The sequence below is a fragment of the Xenopus tropicalis genome, chromosome 3 (genome assembly GCF_000004195.4).
Source record: "Xenopus tropicalis strain Nigerian chromosome 3, UCB_Xtro_10.0, whole genome shotgun sequence".
Lineage (NCBI taxonomy): Eukaryota > Metazoa > Chordata > Amphibia > Anura > Pipidae > Xenopus > Xenopus tropicalis.
Genome location: NC_030679.2, coordinates 99,059,485 through 99,081,501, shown reverse-complemented (window position 1 = coordinate 99,081,501; position 22,017 = coordinate 99,059,485). Strand labels below are relative to the sequence as shown.

At 37.9% G+C, this 22,017-nt stretch overlaps 1 protein-coding gene across 2 annotated transcripts in view; it reads right to left on the bottom strand.

Moving 5' to 3' along the window:
• The window catches only part of myo1e.1 (myosin IE, gene 1), a 110,983-nt gene that overhangs the window by 33,101 nt on the left and 55,865 nt on the right, over nt 1–22,017 (bottom strand). For both annotated transcript variants that reach the window (NM_001128025.2, XM_031897669.1), the window contains 11 exon segments: nt 143–229; nt 896–982; nt 1,080–1,160; nt 1,767–1,963; nt 5,376–5,508; nt 5,823–5,957; nt 11,372–11,503; nt 11,814–11,903; nt 12,134–12,221; nt 16,258–16,352; nt 19,641–19,730. In NM_001128025.2, the coding sequence (NP_001121497.2) occupies nt 143–229; nt 896–982; nt 1,080–1,160; nt 1,767–1,963; nt 5,376–5,508; nt 5,823–5,957; nt 11,372–11,503; nt 11,814–11,903; nt 12,134–12,221; nt 16,258–16,352; nt 19,641–19,730 (1,215 nt within the window).

Below are 22,017 nucleotides of genomic sequence, written 5' to 3'. Positions count from 1 at the left end.
TGCTGTCCCTCATTCAGTTACACATATTGCTAATAACGGGAATTGTAACACTTTATAAATTCATCTTCTCTAGAGGTGTTCCCCTTAACTTGTAAACCAACAGAGCAGTGCTTTGCATAAACCTTAACATTTAACCACTTACCACTTTGTTCTCAATGAGGTCACATACAATTTTGTTATTGAAGTACTCTATCGGGGTCCATCGGATTCCTTCTTGAACATACTCTTCCTGAAAGGCATTGGGAAGTGGTGTGTTATTTCATTTTTAATGCAAGCTGTATTGACAATTCTATTAAGACTTCGCAAGGATGTATTAATTGGCTCAGGGAAAACATATGCATGGATAAACTACAGATTAAAGACAAAGGCTGCAAAGGCTGAACTTGCAAAATACATACAAAACAAGAAGTTTGTGGAAAGTTTTTCAGTAAGGCCACTGAGATCTTTTTTTAATGTTCCCTTTGTATTCAGCTAATTAGAAAATAAAAAGGCAAATGTATAGGAATCTCTCTATTGCATGGAGTTTGTTATCTTAAAAAGGTTTAAGTCTTATAGTAATACATTGGAAGAGTTGAAATTAAGTCATTGGTGCCATGTAGCTAAAAAGGTAGCACAGTTGTCAGTGAGTTTGCTGCACCAGGCCGGATTGGCAATCTGTAGATTCTGGCAAATGCCAGAGGGACTGCTCTAAGATGCCATAGACAGTCACTATTTATTGGGCTGGTGGGGGCTGTTTGGGCCTCTGTATACTTGGAATGCACTGTATCAACCTGTGCGACACAACATCAATCATAACCCAAGTATTTTTCTTCTACCATTGGGTATGTCTCCAATAATTTTGGGATAGCAATCTGGGCTGTTCGCACTACAGCAGAACAAAAGAACGACAGTTTACCTGTTCTGCCTTGAGAGTTAGCTCTATAAAAATCTGTTGTAGTTTCTCATTTACAAAATTGATGCAGAATTGTTCAAATCCATTTTTCTGCAAAAAAAAAAAAAAAAAAAGAAAGAAAAAGAAACAGTCAAGAGAATTGTCCCATATCTTTGTTTGTTCTAGGGATTTTTTTTAACAATCATACCTGAAATATTTCAAAACCATAGATATCCAGGACTCCAATATTATATTCCTCATGATCTTTCTTCATAGCTTTATTAATAGACTGGAAATGTGAAACAAAAAAAAAATAAAAATAAACTTACTCTTTCTTACAAATATATATTATACAGACATTGCTTCTATGTAAGTACTGCAACCTGTTGCCCTCAGCTTTTCATTACTTTACAAGCTAGTGCACTATATACTTTACATGCCAGCACTTTCTACCCAAATGAAAATGTTTGTACTGCCCCGCCTCTATGCTTCGGGCATACAGGCAGTTACTGTTACTTTCCATTCTACACTTCCTAGATGTCACTGCACTCCTCTCATTCCCCCTCCCTCCTCACTGCCTATAACTGTTTAAACAATGCAAGGGCATGAGAGTCAGATCCCCCATTTAGATGCATAAACAAGATTTTCAGATAATATGAAGCTTGTCTTTATAACAGTGTCCACAAAATGGCGCCTTCCCTGCTTGCTGTGATTGTAACTTCCAAGAAAGGAATAAAAAATATTTAAACATTTTATATAGTGTAAGTAAAGTTTATTTTACACTAATAACACAATAGAAAAGGATGTATAATTATATATGATAGGTCCCCTTTAGCAATGGGTTTTTCATAATTTTTCCATAAACCTTCACTATCCTATCTGCATCTTTACTTACATCAACCAGGTAATCAAACACACGAGAATGAAGCGCCTTGGAAAGAGCATCTCTGGTGTAACAGGCTTGCTCCACATTTAGTGTCACATTAATTGATTCTGACTTCCCTCCCCACTTGCTGTCCATCTGTCTGCTGGTCAGCTTGTCCTTCAGGCGGCTTTGATTTATCCCCAATAGAAAGGCAGGGAAGGCTAGGACTGTAAGCAAGTGAAAAGAGGAACTGTAAATTATGAAATATATGGAAATAATGTTGAAAAGAGGACTAGTAGCTTAAAGGTTTGAAACTAGAAATAATTACACAAACATATCTATTTGGATACAAACAGATCAATTCTGGTGAGGTATATTTTGTGGTCTCTAATGATCACCAATGAAAAACCTGGAAATAATCACTATAATATAATGCCATATGGAAGAGTTAAAAGAAGGCAAGAAGATTGTACTTTCTGTAAATCAGCAAGCAAAATCAATCAAACCCTAAACATAGTTACATAGTTACATAGGGTTGAAAAAAGACCTGTGTCCATCAAGTTCAACCCATCCAAGTAAACCCAGCACACCTAACCCACACCTACCAATCTATACACTCACATACATAAACTATAAATACAACCACTAATACTAACTGTAGATATTAGTATCACAATAGCCTTGGATATTCTGATTGATCAAGAACTCATCCAGGCCCCTCTTAAAGGCATTAACAGAATCTGCCATTACCACATCACTAGGAAGGGCATTCCATAACCTCACTGCCCTCACCGTGAAAAACCACCTACGCTGCTTCAAATGGAAGCTCCTTTCCTCTAATCTAAAGGGGTGACCTCTGGTGCGTTGATTGTTTTTATGGGAAAAAAGAACATCCCCCAACTGCCTATAATCCCCTCTAATGTACTTGTACAGAGTAATCATGTCCCCTCGCAAGCGCCTCTTTTCCAGAGAAAACAACCCCAACCTCGACAGTCTCACCTCATAGTTTAAATCTTCCATCCCCTTTACCAGTTTAGTTGCACGTCTCTGCACTCTCTCCAGCTCATTAATATCCTTCTTAAGGACTGGAGCCCAAAACTGCACTGCATACTCAAGGTGAGGCCTTACCAGGGACCTATAAAGGGGCAAAATTATGTTCTCATCCCTTGAGTCAATGCCCTTTTTTATACAAGACAGCACTTTATTTGCTTTAGTAGCCACAGAATGACACTGCCTGGCATTAGACAACTTGTTATCAACAAAAACCCCTAGATCCTTCTCCATTAAGGAAACCCCCAACACACTACCATTCAGTAGATAGTTTGCGTTTATATTATTTCTACCAAAGTGCATAACTTTGCACTTATCAACATTGAACCTCATTTTCCAGTTTGCTGCCCAGTTTTCTAATTTTGTCAAATCGCTCTGCAAAGCGGCAGCATCCTGCATGGAAACAGTACTGTCTATGCCCACCTCCAGGTCATTAATAAACAAGTTAAACAGCAAAGGCCCAAGGACTGACCCCTGCGGTACTCCACTAACCACACTGGTCCAATTAGAAAATGTTCCATTTACAACCACTCTTTGTACTCTATCCTTCAGCCAGTTCTCTATCCAATTACAAATATTATGTTCTAGGCCAATATTCCTTAATTTGATCATTAACCTTCTGTGAGGTACTGTATCAAACGCATTAGCAAAGTCCAAGTAGATGACATCAACTGCCATTCCAGCATCAAGGTTCCTACTCACCTCCTCATAAAAGGCAACTAAATTAGTCTGGCAAGATCTGTTACGCATAAAACCATGCTGGCACAAACTAATAGTATTGTGAACTGCAATGTATTCAAGTACCCTATCCCTTATTACCCCTTCCAAAAGTTTTCCTACTACTGATGTCAGACTAACAGGCCTATAGTTTTCAGGCTGAGAACGGGATCCCTTTTTAAATAACGGCACCACATTAGCAATCCGTTCTTTAAACGTTTAAACGTTCTTTAGACCAATGCTTTTCAAATTTTACATACATGTACTGGGAAATTTTCTTTTCATACCTCATGTCCAAGCTTCGATTATATTATTATCATAATGTTGTCATACAAACCCCCTCTATGAAGCCGTTGAGCAGACTAGGGGTCATAAAGATCTCTTGTAGGGCCACATCCAGCCCACAACCCTGTATTTGTTATGTTCTGTCTTGAGAATAATATTCCACAGAGTGTATTATCTAATTTTTTGCCATTATAAAGCACTAATTATTTTTTTTCCACTTCTCCTCCTCCCACTATAAAAAGGGTAAGGAGTTGGCAACAAACAAAAATAAGGAGCTGCTCATTATATACATGACTTATCTGTGGACTGGTAGTTTGTTTTATCAGCTTCTCCTGTGCTCAGCAGAATCAGAAAGTTAGAAATTTAAACTGGTTAAGTGCAACAAATATTTTGATTAAAATAGGCAAAAACTATTGAGCTCATGTTGAAACATGGTGTATGCTCCCTGTTTATGAAATGGAAGTGGAGGGGGGGTATTCTTATGAAACTAGGGAAGCCAAGCATAGTGTCATAACACTGGAGAAGAAGCACTTAGAATGCATATTATTATATACTGTATAAATATATAATTTATACAGGACATATTGAAACAAATAAATGTATGCATTATTGCTTCATCAGTAAATCTTCACAGAGAAAATATCCCTTAAGTTTGTAGAAAGAAGGCTATGTTTTGAAACAGAAAGACTTTGCTACTCAGAGAAAAATGTCCAACTCTCTCTAAAGTTAACCTATAGGCAGGTTAGACATAAGGAGAGACGATAAAATGTTTTGGTTAATAACATTTGCTCATAGTATTAATACATTATATACATATACTTATGCATTATATATGTACTTATGCATTGCTCGTTTACATATTTAGGTAAACATACTATAATAATCTTACAATTAACAATTAAGCAGTAGCACCATTAAAATTTCTGTAATACAGTATCATGTTACTGGATGCAAAGGAATGTAGAAACCAGGTTTGGCACAAATGACCTGTATTATAAATTCGGTCAGGCCTACATTCAGCATGATCAATGACCCCATGGGAGCGTTGTAGAAAGAATCACAGTCTGGGTCACTAATTTATGTGCCTTGTCCAATTATGTTTCCTAACAAGGTAGAGAACAATATTTTTGTCTAAATGCCACAAACTTTCTTTATATAGGGTTCTTTAAAAAAAGTCCCTATTAAAAATGATCAGACCAACATCATCCCTCCTAGAACATTAAATAAATGGTTAAAAAGCATCCATACTTTGTGTGTGACTAATATCTGGCTGTCTGCCTAATAATGCTGAATGTCTTAGTCCTGAAAGGGCAGGCTAAATCCAAGGGCATCACTACGGTCAAGTAAAAAACAGCGTAGAATGGGACAATGGGAAAAACTGTTTGGGGGGTTCATTTTCTAAAAGTGGGTCTACAGTCACTTAAAAATCAAAAAAGAGCACATGGACTAGGCAGAATACTTGCTACTACATGGCTTCAAATCAATACTGTAGCATATGATGGCATTAATATAACATGGTAGCAGAGTGAAAGACTTTGTAAGGGTGTAGTGGTGTTCTGCAGTTAGTGCATCACACGATGTACCTACATTCCTCATTTTCTACAGCTGCGTAGTTGCCTTTCTCTTTGAAGCCGATATTTCCCAAGTGAAGGACTCCCGCTACTATTTGCATAACCATGGCTTGTCCTTCGGCAGAGATTCCAATGACATTCATTGCATGCTGAGGGGACAGAAAGTTGAGTTAATAGCAAAGGTAACTGAATGGATACTTTCATTGCTAAAAGGGCAATTGGGATGTATTAAATGTGTATTAATAATATAATTAGCTGCAAAAACAGAAATATCAAAATAATAGTATAACTGCTAAATGGTGGGTAGGTGTGCCACACAGGGATTTCTATCCTTCTATGTATTCTTGCAGCGTGAGGTGTATTTATTCTTCAGCATTTTGCTAGAGAAATTTGTGTTAGTTTAGAGACACATGCACGCACATACCTCTATTGATATAGATAATTAAAACTTGCAATGACTTACCATGGTTTCCTGAAAGTCTCTCTTATCATTAATATCATCTACTTTGTAGGACCCGGACTGATTAAGGTAGTTATAGTAGTCTAAGCTTGTGATTCCCAGACTCTCCCTTTGGTCTTTTGATGCACCTTCAATCAACTAAAAAGTAAAGCAGGGACCACAAAGGTTAAAACATGTTTTACTGCAAGCATAAAAATAAATACGTATTTTCTCTGCATCCAAAACAGTCTTAGTCTTTCTTTTCACAGGATTGAAAAATCTTGGTCATATTGGTGTCAACTTGATCTTTCTGAACAGGGATAATGAAAACTGAAGGGATGGTTCTTACCTATATGTAGCTGATATATTTTATATATGAATCTGTTCCTAACACGGATTTACATTGTCATAGGGATTTAAATTCAGTTATATCTTGGCAAACCTATCCACTGGGCAACAGCTGGTGTTTAAGGCAATATTGTCAAGCCACTATGCCCACTTGAACGCAGCAGTAAGTGCCAAAGGACCTGCTAAAATGTACAGAAATATGAATGGAATGGTTGGGATGAACTCAGGAAAAGAATAAGTAACTTGTCTTTGAAATTCTGTATTAGAGAAGCATTTGGGAGCCACTTCAAAACAACAGTACAACCTATTGCTTTTCAGGGTTTCTGAACAATGAGCCCTTATAACCCCCTTGATGGCAGCCCAGTTCTTAGAATAAATATTAGTCTGTGTTGTTATATATGTGGAAACTCCATTAGGGCTAGACGTGTAATCAATAATGTAAGAAGGAAATGTAGATGGAAGCATTCTGCTCTGTAAAGTTGTGCTTTCATTTTACAGTTGTCACATGAAATGGTCCTGGAAAGTGATCATATGTCTAGACAAAAGGCCCAGGTATACAGATTTCTAATGGACCTGTGGTATTTAAAGAACTATCAATCAAAGGCACAGGCCAGTTGACTAATTGACGAGTTAGCTTACTGCACGATCAACATTTCACTTTGCCCTACTGTGATCACTAGAGGAACCTTCTGTATATCTGGTTTGCAGCCTGACATAAGCGAGTGCAAACGCTGGAGTACTCACCCCAATATTCAACCTATATATTGTTTGTTCAAGAATCTGAAACATCCCACCCCGTTACTGTGAGTTTTTGACTCGAAAAGCAACATTACAGCTCTAAAAAACATTTTCACTAGAATACACAATTTAGATTGCCTCAGGTCTACACTCTCTAAATAGTTTCTGAGAGGAAAAATGAAAGAATAACTGGGTTTCTCCTTCTGACCTACTGGCACATAAAGGCCTCATTCGTTTGGACCAACACAGTTGCTGTCGGTGACCTAAACCCTAAAAATGAATATGGTTACAAATGTCATATTTTATATACTGAGCATAAAAGCCTAAAAGTTCAGCAGTAATGATCCAAGAAGCTAAGCTTGTGGGGTTGTAGCAAATTATCAAGCAGAAAATGAAGTCTGTCTCTCATAGAAGCTGATGCTGCAATGCTTTTTATTACATTCTGATGCAAATTGCACTGGTCTCAGACTTATATTCAATATATACACTATATTGTTAGTTGGTCCCTACGCTCAGCAGAAAAGAAAGTGCTAAAGGGCTGTAGTTGCCTTGGGCTGGTGCAGAAGACCAAAACATAATGGACAACTTGTCTGCCCTACTTTTTAGTTAGGCTTTAGTTCTCCTTTAATGGCAATTGTTTGTGTGTGGCATTTAATATCAATGCAAGAGGCACCAAAGATTTACAATACTGTGTACAATACTGCATTTAATACCCAGTATCGTAACTAGAACAACAACATAATTGAAGTGCCTCCATCCCCAAAACAGAATTGTATCTGTTTTATCAAATACAGTAAAGTTGCACATCAGTCTGGATCCCCACCAGGTCGACTGTTTGCTGTTCACCAAAGTTGCTTCAATCAAACACATTTCTCTAGCCTTGTACTTTGCACTGATACGTCAGTTGTATCTGCTTGTTGAATACAGTCATGTGAAAAATTAGGACACTCAATAAATATTCAGTTCTTTATTAAGAAATGTTCACATATTGATGACTAATCTTGTTTTTATTTATCTTTGGATTCAAAAGATCTTTTGATTAAACAAAAGATATCAACAAAAATGTGTATTCTAAAGGTAGCCATACACGCGTACGGGTGGGCGATATCAGGTGAATTCAGGCTAATTCGGTTGTTTGGCCCTGGGGTTTGGGGACCGCATCAATGAGCCGATGCGGTCCCCGATCCGACTAAATTTTATAACCTGCCCGATCGATATCTGCCCGATTTCAGGCCAGATGTTGGTCGGAGAGGCCCGTCGTTTGTGCCTCTAGATGGGCCAATAAGCTGCCGAATCAGTCTAAGGGACCGATATCAGCAGCTACAATCAGCCCGTGTATGGCTACCTTAACAGAGGTAAAAGTTAGGACACCCTACCTCAAACAAGTTAAATGGGTTGAGGAAACCGCCGCATATGTAAGCAAATAAGTCAAAGGGATTCTGGGAACAAATTCCTTAAGGCTCTTAGAAAAATCCCATTTGCATGGGTTTATCCTATAGATCAGTGCTGTCCTTCTGTGGTACCGAGGGCCGGAATTTTTCCGGCCTCCGATAATGGAAGCTAGTTTTGACCACTCCCCTTTTTAAAACCACACCCACTTGAAACCACACCCATGTTATTGCATGACAATAGCCATATTAATGGTAGTAGTACAGCAAAAAACCTGCCTTCCCTACCCTGCCTGTGTGTGCCATACTCTGCCTTCCCTACCCTGCATGTGTGTGCCATACTCTGCCTTCCCTACCCTGCCTGTGTGTGCCATACTCTGCCTTTCCTACCCTGCCTGTGTTTGCCATACTCTGCCTTCCCTACCCTGCCTGTGTGTGCCATACTCTGCCTCTCCTAACCTGCCTGTGTGTGCCATACTCTGCCTTCCCTACCCTGCCTGTGTGTGCCATACTCTGCCTGCCCTACCCTGCCTGTGTGTGCCATACTCTGCCTTCCCTACCCTGCCTGTGTGTGCCATACTCTGCCTTTCCTATGGCACACACAGGCAGCCTACAGTGACACAATGCTGGCACTGCTCCTACAGTCTGCACAATAACTATATATTAAAAAACGTTTTAATTGCAGTACCACCTCAGTATATATTCTTTTTATAGTGTGTAGGGTTTATTTGTGGGTTTATACTGCTCCTACAGTCTGTCTGAGGTGTGAACAGGGGAACAATGTGGGTGATTACAGCCTGAGCCTGAGGTGTGACCAACACAGGGGATTACATATTTAAACAATACAGCCCGATTACAGCCTGAATCTGAGGTGTTAACCATGCAGGGGGCCAGTACTGATACCATTTAAAGCTTACACAAAGGTAAGCCATCAAAGCAGACAGACAGGTGGGGGGCCACACAGAGGGGGGGCCCGCGGGCCGCCAGTTGGACAGCACTGCCATAGACAAATGCTTACCCACTGGGTTTTTAAAGCAAAAGGCAGGATAATAGCTTTTGCCTATAGGATAAACCCATACAAATGGGATTTTTCTAAGGAATTTGTTCCCTACCTCCTAATAGCTAGTGTTACCTCCTTTGGCTGAAATAGCTGCAGTGAGATGCTTCTTATAGCCGTCTACCAGTCACTGACATCGGTCTGAGGAAAGTTTGCCCACTCCTCAATGCAGAATTCTTTCAGCTGTAAGATGTTTGAGGGGTTTCTTACATGTATAGCCTGTTTCAAGTCACCCCACAGCATCCCCATAGGATAAAGATCTGGGCTTTGACTCTAGAACTTTCCATTCTTAGTTTTCAGCCAGTCCTTGGTGGATTTACTGGTATGTTTTGGGTCATTGTCTTTTTGCAGGGTCCAGTTCCGCTTCAGCTTTACAAATATGGTCTCTTTCTGATTATAGAGGGGTGCATGTTGGCAGTTGTTTTGAAAGTCCTCTACTTAAAGATTTTTTTCTGGACAGTGGAATGGCTGGTTTCAAATCTGTTTAAATCCCTTACCAGACATAAGCTGCTACAATCTTCTTTCTGAAGACCTCAGACAGCTCTTTTGATCTCACCATGGGGTTCACTTTCACCTCAACAGTCAGAAGCACACCAAACTAAATGTTTGAGGTTTAAGTAGGGCAACCCTCCTTCAAAATGCTGAGTAACAGTGTTCCAATCATGTGCACCTGGTGTGATGCACCTGTGATTTGAGCCATTTTAAGCGGGACTAAATGTGGGGGTGTCCTGATTTATTCCTCACCAGAAATTGCATTTTTATAGAATTACCTGTATATACTCGAGTATAAGCCTAGTTTTTCAGCACCCAAAATGTGCTGAAAAAGTCACCCTCAGCTTATACTCGAGTAGGGTGCCATGGGTCCCTCTAGGCTAGCACCCTCTCTCCTTTGTGTGCAAATTAGGCCACCCGCAACCAGACCCTCCTGTGCCCTGGCCTAGGCTCCCACTAGCAATAATTATTTCCCCTTACATCTCCTCCGGGACCGGGTCTGCTGCCAGTTTGCCAATGTGCAATGAGCGTGGGGTAGTACTCAAATTGTTTTGTTGACCCTCTTCTCCGCTTACAGAGCTAGTTTACGGTTTTTCTTTGAAATATTGAAAAACATATACCCCACTGATGCCTCATTTAATGTCATTTTATTGGTATTTATTTTGATTATTAAAACTTTGCAGTAGCTGCTGCATTTCCCACCCTAGGCTTATACTCGAGTCAATACGTTTTTTTCAGTTTTCTTAGGTAAAATTAGGTACCTCGGCTTATATTCAGATTGGCTTATACTCGAGTATATACGGTACATTTTACAGTATATACAGTACATTTTACAGAAGAAGATTTTGAAATATCTTTTCTTCAGTTTTAATTGTTCAGTTACAATTACTTGAGTCTCACAGTAATGTTGAAGTTGAGATTAAATGTCCATATGTCCAAGAATGTTACAAAAACACACAGGCTTTCACAGGGTGCCCTAATTTTTTCACATGACTATGTTGCAACACACTAAGCACAGACTTTACAGATACAAGGTAGCCCTAACTTCAGCGGGTATTATTCCACTGATCCCTATGCTTGTAGCACATGCAACAGACTAGAGCTAATGTATCACATGCTAATGTTGCACACTGCTGCATCAATATTAAAACAATTCCCATCCATACTGACACAACCAGAACACTACACTTCAACTTTTGTTGATTTGCGTCTGTATTGGTAAGTCACATATGTTGTGTTACACATAATTACAATGGAATTCTAAGAAAAAATGCTGCATTTTAGGAATGCAACTGTAAGAGTAGAGGAACAAGGAAAACAAGAGAGATGTAATTCCTGTGTAATTTCTTATGCTTGAAACACCATTCAGAACTTTTATTCATGACAGAATACCTAAAATCTAATTCAAAGTTCATGTTTGGCTCACATATAAAACAAGTATTTTTCACACTTTATTTTATGTCTGCACCTATTCTTTATAATCATCACTTTTTTCTGAAATTCATTCTTTAAGTACTTATGTTTAACAAATAATTTAAGCCTATTCGTACCTGGTAAAAAATGTGAAAGCTTCTTTCTCCTGGGTTTCTCATTACCACACGAGATTTTTCCAGCAAAAAATTAGAGATCTTTCCGCCATCTGGTTCTCCCCCTGGGCTAAATTGTATTTCAAAGTATTTTCCCTTTTAAAAGGAAAAAAAGGAAAAGGAAGAACAGGAATATTTGATTCAAATGATTTTTGCAAGAGATATAAAGCATCAAGTTTTAGAGTTGTTATTTGCCCCCAAGTACGTATCAATATTATTTGAACTGCCTAAAATACCTAATATAGATAGTGGGCTACTATTCCTTGCACATAAAGATAAGCAACATGTCATATAAAGACAATTTTAAATATAATATTTTTAATGAATTCCCCCCCCCAAAAGTTTTATTCCATCCCACAACTACAAACATACACTCTTTCTAAACCTATAGGGAGGTTGAACTTACAAATCTGCTTGAGTTGTTATTCCGTACTGTCTTGGCATTTCCAAAAGCTTCAAGCAAAGGATTTGATTGCAGAATGATATCCTTAACATGCTAAAATCACAGAAAATAAATGTTATAACCTTAAAAGTACAGATGTTAGTATACAACATTTGGATTCCACTTGATACCAAGGTGCTGTAAAAGGTTTCCAAAGGAAATAACACAAATATGTCATTCCAATATGCAGTCTCTAGCATATATCCTTATGTTCATTATTAACAATTTGGGGAGTATCTCACTATAAGACTATTTATACTATTGTTACAAGGCTTCCGGCTCACCTGCACTTTAGGGCCACCTCCAGAAACCTTCGAGATATAGCTCATGATGTATTTTGCAGCCACTGTTTTACCTGCTCCACTTTCACCACTACAAAAATAAAAAAAGAAATTGATATAAAGCTGGTTAATAAATGTCTACTGCAGGCGAAACACCCAGTTCAATTGCATGATTTTGTGTTTTTTATTTTCTGATAAATCATCGCTAATCATCTCTACCATGGCACTGTATGCAACATTTTCTGGACACAGCAACTCCCTGGGCTGATTACTCGGCTGTTAAAAGAGTGCATCTAGCATATGGCATCTATTTTTTTTTAATGATCCTTTTTTGTATAGTATAATAGCACTGCATAATGTTGGTAACCTAAGAGATAATATTTTGGCACAATTATTCATTTGCTAAACTCACTTGTCTTTTATTAAAGTAGTGAATTTTAATCTTGGGTCCCTAGAAAGGACTAGACTACAGCTTCCATTTTATTATGTGACTGACTGCACCATTAGCCATATTTGCACAGGCCACAAAAATGCTGTAACCACTAGCCCTCTGCCTGCAATCTATAAGCCCATCAATTACAGAGGAAGCTCTAAAGGGCCAGTGGCACATCTCTTATGTATACACCTTTTAAATGAAACGAATGAAACATTTCAAATGAAATGTTATTAAAGAATTGCAATGTGTCTTCTAGTTAATCCCATAACATTTTCCAAATACACCTATTTTGTGTCAGCTCTCCCCTGTTATTTGTCCATACCTGCCACTGGTAGTCCATGTAATCCCCTCCCTTCCTTCCTGGGAAAGGGGGCAGAAATAAGAAACCTCAAATGCCAGCCATTCAACCAGTACTTACAGCAGTACACAAACAAGCATAACACAAACATATCTAAATATTCCAGTGAGTTTGTGTGCTTATTGTGCTCATGTAAACTAAACTCATTGCAATATAGGGTTGAAAAACAAGGAGAACAAATACAGCCTCTGAACTTATTGCTTTTTTTCTAGAAGCTGTTCTGTACTTAATGGATACCTAGGCAACAGAAGCTGCGGTTTGAAGTCAACATCATTTCCAGTATCTGGACTCACTAATTGTTCTTATTAAAGCAACAGAGACCTCAAAGGACTTTCCATAGGGACACACAACTGGCACCACTTTCTAATAAGATTTACTCTTAAAATAAGCTCTGATATTAACCTCCTTCTGCAACTTGAGTCTAATACAAAATATCTTTCCAGGTGGGAGCTGGAAAGCTAAGGACATGAAATGTGACCACTATTGAAAAACAGGATGAGTCACTAAATGGGCACAGGATTGCAGAAATTGGAGAATACAAGCAAGAAATTCTGCAACGTTTGCTGAGAAAAACCCTCAGATCTGCAAAAGATGTAAAAACTACAGGATCACAACATTATTTTGTTTTAACTTTTCAGCACTGCAAGTTACCAACACTCCCATATAAAACACAACAGTCCTATGAATTTATAAAATATATACAGTGTATATGCTCTGCTTGAAAAGGAAGTTCAACAATAGTAGTAAAGTCTTTATAATAATAATGCACGGTACTGTTTGCAAGAAAAACCTGTCTGTATATACTGTATATAAATCTACTAAGCTGCCAACAGCCATCAATAATTGAAACAGTAGTGAAAATCAAAATCAAAGTATAATTAATTAGGACAAGAAGAACAGCCTAGCCTGTTAGTAGCTTAGCAGATTTAGTTCTATGCTATAAAAGTATTTAGTAATATACTGTAACCGTTTCTTTCCAATTTCAATTTGCTTGTGGTTTAGCAATTTGGCCTATTTAAGATGAAGTGGTTGCAAACTTACACTAATCAAATTTGATTTATTCCAAAAGGGCAAAATTAAAAGCTTAAAGATTGGGTGTCCAAATGAAAATACCACAGGTCAGAGCCATGTGTCACGAAGAGTGGGACAAACCCGAAGTAGCTAACTATTGGCTATGATTTGCTGGGCAAGTACAGTGGTTTAAATCAGAGGGGTCAAATGAAATCAGGGGAGCCAAGGAAGAACTAAAGTGCTTGGTCTCAGTGCTGGTAAAATGACTACCAGGTGTTGCTCAGCAAACAATGCTTATAGACTTTCTTAATGAGTAAAGGTAGCCTTACACGTTAAGATCCACTTGCTTTGCAAAGTCACCAAGAGAGCGGATCTTCTCCCCTGGGGCAAAATGATTGAATTAAAACTATGGTAATGGGCGCAGTTGGTTCGGGGACCGCATCAACAAGCCAATGCGGTCCCCCATCCGACAAAATTTTTTAACCTGCCCAATCGATATCTGGCCGGTTTCAGGCCAGATGTCGGTCGGGCAGGCCCGTCATTGGTGCCCCTACACGGGCTGATAAGCAGCCAAATCTGTCTAAGGGACCAATATCGGCAGCTAGAATCGGCCTGTGTATGGCCACCTTTAGTCAGTTGCCTGTTACCCAGCCATAGCAGGACACTGCAGAAAATGTTTGGTCTTTATTGTGGTGCTGAATGCTGCACTTTCTTTCACACTTTCTTAGCTCTGGAAGATAATGCAACTCACACCTGCAATGGGAAGGAGAAGCATTCGGAAAAAAACAAATGGAAGCGCCTAAAAGACTCCCAGCCATCTGCTTTTTCTAAATGATTATTGTATCATTTAAACATGGGTTTGACACAGGTAAACACATATAATAAAGGGAAGTAACTGGCAGTTTTATTACAAAGTACATACAAGATCTCTCATTATAAATACAGGGCTATCATCTAAAAAAAACTCCAAGGGTAAAGAAATAAATTATGTATGAGGCGGCTGCTTTTCCCCTTTACTTTAGAGAACATCTCCACTTTTGATATTCTAGTTTATAAATGCGTGGGAATTACTGCCGCAGCAAGGGAAAATGAGTCAGGAAATTAGATCTTTAATGTACAATAAATATAGCCAGAGAAGAATACTAGAACAACAGTTTTTACACATTATACTTTGTGACAATCCTACCTTTAACACAAAAGGCATAAGGAATAGATCATAAATGCCCCCAGACACAGATCTCTGTGTTTACGCACAGCATATGGAGGCAGGAGTTGACAAATGAAGAGCACTATAACATCATGGTCTTGTTTAAAAAGACATTCTTTTGATATAGAAAAGAAGGTTTATTGCACCAGAATCTGGAATACACACTCACATCATGTATATACAAAGTAGATTATGGGAGGTGGACAGCAGCCAAAATCTAATCCTTTTATATACAGGACATCATAAACGCCTGGTACAGGCATCACATAGGTTAATCTCATGTCTGGATGGGCTGATGAAAATAAGCATGGAGAGCAAACATGTTTCCGGTGTCCATCTTCGCATGTGCGAATACAATGCTGAAAGGACCAATTGCTAATAAAGATCAGAATATTTATTTATCTAAATCAGCAGTGTACTATCCTAATCTCTCCCAGTATCATTGTGATAGGGAGAAAGAGACAGTGACACACATGCAATGAGAGTATGTACTGAATTGATTGGTGGTTGTGTAGAAAATTAGAACTTATGAAGGGTATTGATTAGTTATTTTGGTTCCTCCAATAAGTTGAATCTCTGTGTTTTTTTTTTCTTAAGAAAGGGATACTACCAACCCCTTAAAAGGGGTGCTTCACCTTTAGAATGGCCCATTCTAAGCAAATTTTTAATTGGTCTTCATTATTTTTTTTTTTTATGTGCTTTCTTCTTCTGTTTGTAGCTTTCAAATGGGGTCACTGACCCCAGCAGCCAAAAAATGATTGCTCTGTTAGGCTTCCAATTTTTCAGTTACTCTTTATTTCTTATTTTTATATTCTGGTCCTCTCCTATTCATAAACTAGTCTCTCATTTAAATTGCTCTCTGTTTGATAAGGTCATTTGGACTGATAGTTGCTGAAATGTGCAGAATTGCACTGTCATCATTCTATAAGTTAAATTAAAGGTGAAGAATCCCTTTAATTAAAAATCATTCAGAGGTATGCTGAATTTAACCATAATTAACCCAGTGTAACCAAACAATGTGAAATAACCTGACACTTTCTAGAAAATCCCACCTGCCTATAACCAACTTCATTGTGAAAAGACTAAAGATAGAAAAAACAGGAAATGTCCCTTACCTTATAATAACACATTGGTTTTCCCTGTCTATGATCATGTTTCTGTACATATTGTCAGCCAGCGCATAGATATGTGGTGGATTCTCATACTGAGCCTAGAAAGCAAAGAAGGTAAAACAATAAAAACAGTTTCAGCACAGTAAATAGATCATGAATGCAGAAATATTAAAGCCTTGTTGCAATTTAATCCATGCAAACTCCAGCACCTACTGATGCTTAAAAAACTCCTCAGTCATCTGTAAAATCTTCCTAACAGCCAGAAGCAAGTCCTGTGTTCATTACAGGGTCAAGTCTGAGAACTGGCAATATTATTGTGTTACTATCAAGCTTGGGGTTGCTTTTTCTGTAGAAAAGGCACTCGAGGGAATATGATTACACTTTCTAAGTACATTAGAGGAGTGATGGCAGGTTCTATTAATGTCTGTCTTTAAGAGTAGTTTGGGTGATTTCTTGAACAAGCATAATATACAAGGCTATTGTGAGTTTTATATATGTAAGTGCTTAGATTGGTCTGCATAAGTATGTATATATATGTGTACTGGGGTTCATTTTAAGAAAGGGGGGGTGGTTAAACTTAAACTTAAAGGTCATTCTTCAACCCAGCCTATGTATTTTAACCCAACACCCTTTTTTAACATTAATCCAATAGGGCTTGTGCAGAACAAACATTCTGCTAATCGTTTTAATTAGACAAAATATATATGGTTTTTGCACAAAACACACCAAAACATAAAAATTAAAACTTTAAAACGTAAGACACATTCTACTTCCACCTCTTGTGAGCACGATCAATTCGGCAGGCCACTGAGAAGCCTCTGTATACCTGCAGTGCGCTGCTCTGGATGTGGGAAGGGAGGAGAGGTTTATTTATACAAAGAGCTTCTCAGTGGACTGCTGATTTCAAGGGCACAGGAAGCAGAATGTGATTTTACTTTTAATATCAGATTTTTCAGAAATTAACATACACATTTCATATTTAAAATAATAGGCAAAGAGTATGTTTAGGCTGAGCCCTATTCATTGCACCACTGTTAAAAGGTGAAACACTTCCCCTGAAACTGTAATGCTTCACTGTGGTACTTTTGCTCTGAGAAGTCACCGAACACAAATGGGATAGTCAGCATATTATAAATGCAACACCCATTAAAGAATTCAGATTATTATTATTATATATTAATTTACACAACACCTTGAATGTACAGCATGTAGCAAAAAGAAAAAAGGATATGAACAGGATCAGTAAAGAAGTGAGAAAGACACCTAAGGCAACAAAAACTAGTGACTCTGCAGCTGTGGTGAACTGCAACTCCCAGCAGTATTCAGTGGCTGAAAGTTATTGTGCTTGTGGAAGCTGTAGTCTTCAACAACTGGAAAATCAAGAATTTACTTTCTTTGCAATAAGAAGTGTTGGAGCAAAAGGAAAAAGAAAACTTATTTATAGTAGACAAGGCAGGTGTAGCCCATGTGACAGAGGCCTTGTGTATTGGAGATAAAAGCAATGAGCTGGGCTGGGCGTGGTACATTGTGCTAATATTCATATGGCCAGAATATGAACCAAGCCGTTTGCATTATCTGTCCTCAGAGAGGAAGTGCCCAGCTGGATTTTATTGGTTTCATTGTCGCTTCTTTTTATGGAATTGATTCTTTTTTTATACAGATGGCACATCAACATAAAATAAAAGCCTGACTCTGGAAATATAAGTCAATAAATAAGTATGCCATCAGGCTTCTTCAGAGAAACAGGCTAGCTGACCAAATCATCTAAAGATATTATTTCCACCCTTTTAAACAGGTTTCAAACGTTGCTCTAGTTCTGGATTACTTTGGCAAAGGGAGTAACAGAATACTTGTTCTTGTCATCCCTATGTGTGTTCTACTTGTTCCTAAGTGAGAGAAAAAAAAACGGAAAGAAAAAACAACTAGTATTAACCAAGAAAGGAGAGGGTGAAAGCAACATATAAAAGGAAAAGCTAGTTTGGAGACCTAACTGTAAAAATTGGGCGCAGTTTAAAGGGATATTTCACCTTCAAAAAGTTTACTTCAAGGAGCACACTGTAATTAATGGCTTTTTCCCCAGCCACTTCAGCTACTAAGCGTGCTCACTGATTTGCAGCTTTACTTATATCTTGTACAACTTGTACAATTTGATAGTTTAGCTACTGGAATTTCTCCTGCAGTTGTGGGGTATGCTGAAGCAATTAGGTTATGTCTGTAAGGTCAATCAGGTGCCCCAGACAGCTGCTATTATGGACAATCTATGTTTACATTATCAGGCTGTGATGTGGGGTAAATACTTGGACAGAAAGTGATGCTGTATGTTATAAAGCAGCCCACACACTGCTTGTGACAGATGCAACAGTGAATTAATACGTCTGCCTTAGCTAGTGCAGCAGAAATACAATGCGGTCTATGAGCTACACTTAAAGAGAGGAGTGTACTTTCTTATACTGACATAGAGAACCTTACAATCAATGTGTGTTAATGCTCACTGTTAGAGCTTACAACTTTATTTAGTGAATGGGAGATGCAAATTGGTCCAACAAGTGCTGGCAGGAGGCTTTCTGTTGCTAATTATTAAAAAGTCTATAGTTCTGAGTGCTCCAGAACAGGACAGCCCTCCCTTCCAGAAGGAAACATCTTAATGGCGTTATCCTTTTGCTATGTTTGGCACTAGTCTCTTATATTAACCATGTACAATCACCTCAAGGGACCAGCAGCATATTTTTAGCAAGAATCTTGAGCAGAGCAGGTAGCTGAACAATGGTTAGGTGGTCTTCTGGGGATTCTTGTGATCTAGATCTACATTCCTTGTCATTTGCTATGCAGGAAAAATCTTTGTCTGTGGAAGGCAATTTCCAAATCTGGACACCTCCGCAATCAGGAGGAATTCAATTAAAAATTCATTGTTAGAAAACAGTCTGTTATTTTGAAGATATTTAAGGACAGTGAAACGAATAAGCTATTTCACTATACTGAAAAAATGAATAAAGTAAAAAGGTTAGAACATCATATTATTTCTGGCCATACATGGTCCGATCTGGTTGTTTGGTGACCTTGGGCTAAAAAAGAAAAAAGTACACCATAACAATGACAGAATCCCTTTAATGATTCTTCAGTTTGGACTTTAGTAATCTGCCCCCATATTTATATACCATATAAATCCATGGTGTCCTACTTATATTTAGCTGGGCAATTATTTCTCACATAGCATGTCTTGGGGCTAGATTAGATAAATATGATTTGTCATACAGTGAAGTCTATGGAGCCTTTGAACAGACTGAGGTCCATAAAAATACTCTGGATAGCAACAAACAGCCCACAAGCCACCAGTCAGACAGCCCTGACATAGATGATCATTCCTGTAACAAAGAAAGCACACTTACAGCTCCTTGGTACATTTCTATTTCCTTGTCTCCAAAGTAAGGCATCTGTTTAAAGGGATTCACTGAGATGAGCACCGGCCCGATGTATGTCTACAATTGGTTAAGGCGAATGAAGAGCAGCTTTGTTTGCTGTGATATAATGCTATGAAATGAACCGGGTAAAATGCAAATGTAATGCTGTACACATGTAAAGGGAATCATATAAAACATTAGATCTAACTTACAAACAAGAAAAATTGAGAAAAGAGGCCTATAAAGTGTATAAGTACAAATACATGCAAGACTTATTTTAAAAAAATTGTCTAGTGATGTTTTTCCCCCGTAGTATATGCACAAGACAAGGGGACAATGAGGAAAGGATATTTCATTGTCAATGTAGGAAAGGTTTCCTTACTGTAAAAGTAGATAGAATATATACTAAAACTTAGTAATGAGCAATGCATTAGTGGGGTACCTTTCTTTCAAAGAAAGCCGTCTTCTATAATTATGAAAAACTAATGATTTTTTTCATAGTTTTATGTATTTTTTGTATTAAAGTGGAATTTTCCCACTTATAAAGCAGAACTCTGGCTTCCCTGGTAGCAATGTTCCCTCTAAATGTTACACTTGTACAGACTTTAAAGATACAGTAAAACATGGGTTCAATGAACATACTCTTTGCATATTAATATATGGATCACCTGTCAAAAATGTCTTGCATTAGTGGCAAGTCAATAGCAGAAAGCTAATGAGACCATTAATTTTTCAATGTTCAAAGACTTATGGCAAATGTGAAAATTTGTGGAGGGTACATGTAAACATAATGGGCAATTTACATGGGCAAATAAGAAGGTAGAGGGAACACTGGCTACTAGGAATGTTTTATTTACCTTCCTCTGGCTAATACAAAAACAGAATGTATTTGGAGGGTTAGACTCAATAGACATATGTATTTCCTTTATTCTAATTCCCCTGCACTGTGGAATAATTTTACAAAACTTGGATCACCACACATCATTTAAACATTATATTGGATTGTTTTGTTTTAATCTATGTACATTGTAAGAAACAATATAAAGTGTTGCTTACATAAATATGCATATGTGCCACTATATCCAATCACTGCTGAGCCCTTTCTCTGAGCCAGCACTTTCTAAAGAGAATTCAAATGTCCAATATGGGCTATGAACTACAGTATATTTAATTTATGGTACTTGCTTAGCAGTATGGTATATAAATGACACCTTTTGGGTGGCAGTTTAATAAACACTGCATGAACCGATTCATCTGCTCATTAAATAACTGTAAAGACTGATCCGCAGGACTTTTTAATCATTGTTTCTCTGTAGCTTTTCAACTAACAAAATTCCAACACTACCTGCATATAAGCCTAAACTGCTGTGGTTTCAGAATAAGGATCCATGACTCCTCTGACTTGACTCTCTTGTTATCAGTATGTTTAGAATCTCAACTGATATATGGTGCTCTTCCTACACAAAACACCTCTGTGCATGATGATATCCCTTTAAACATTAATAAATGCTAGGAAATAGTATCTGTTTATCTGTCACTTTTCTGCCCGGGGCACAGAGGCGTATGACCACATGGCATATGTGCATTTTCACTAGAACACCTCACATGCCCAAAGTTATTTGTAGATAAACAAGAGCAGTATTTGAATGCGCGTCCAATAATCCCTGTTTAAAGTGGCACAGATTAAAACTCATTCAACTCCAGCCACATAAACAATCAGTTCTTTCAGTGCTTGTTCTGAACTAAAATGCTTATTTTATATAATTTGTGGCCAAGAAATAAATCAGATAAAAAAAAAAACTATGTTACGGTTTCCAGCCATGGGTAATTAACACAGAACACTTTCCCTGTTGTTTCACTTATAAGCCTGTTGAAAGGAACTGAAAAAGAGGACATTTACTTTCAATTTTTTTCAAAGTTGCTACAAAATACATTAGTATCGGGTACTTCATAAAAATATTTACCCCATACTAATGTATTTTGTAGCAACTTAGCTACAAAATCAATTTAGACCAATTTGGAATAATAATCAGCATTTGAGAAATTTAGAATAATTAACAAAACCCCTCTCCTTTCCATTATATCTGAAGGAAACTCCTGCCACCCCACAGCACTGTTGTAGCAGCATAAAATCAGGAGGAGCTGGGGTAACACTGACTACAAGTGCTCCTGTGCATGCATCTCTTATTCAATTACACATTGGCAGACAACACAGTTAATGCTATACAAATGAGGACGAAGGGTGCTATACTGCCAAATTCTGCATCATGGCTGCGTGAATAATAGTCTAACTGATTTGCTTAAAAAAAGAAAAAAGAAAATCTGTTTTCCCCAATAACCAGATAGTTGGTACCACTTGGAAAGA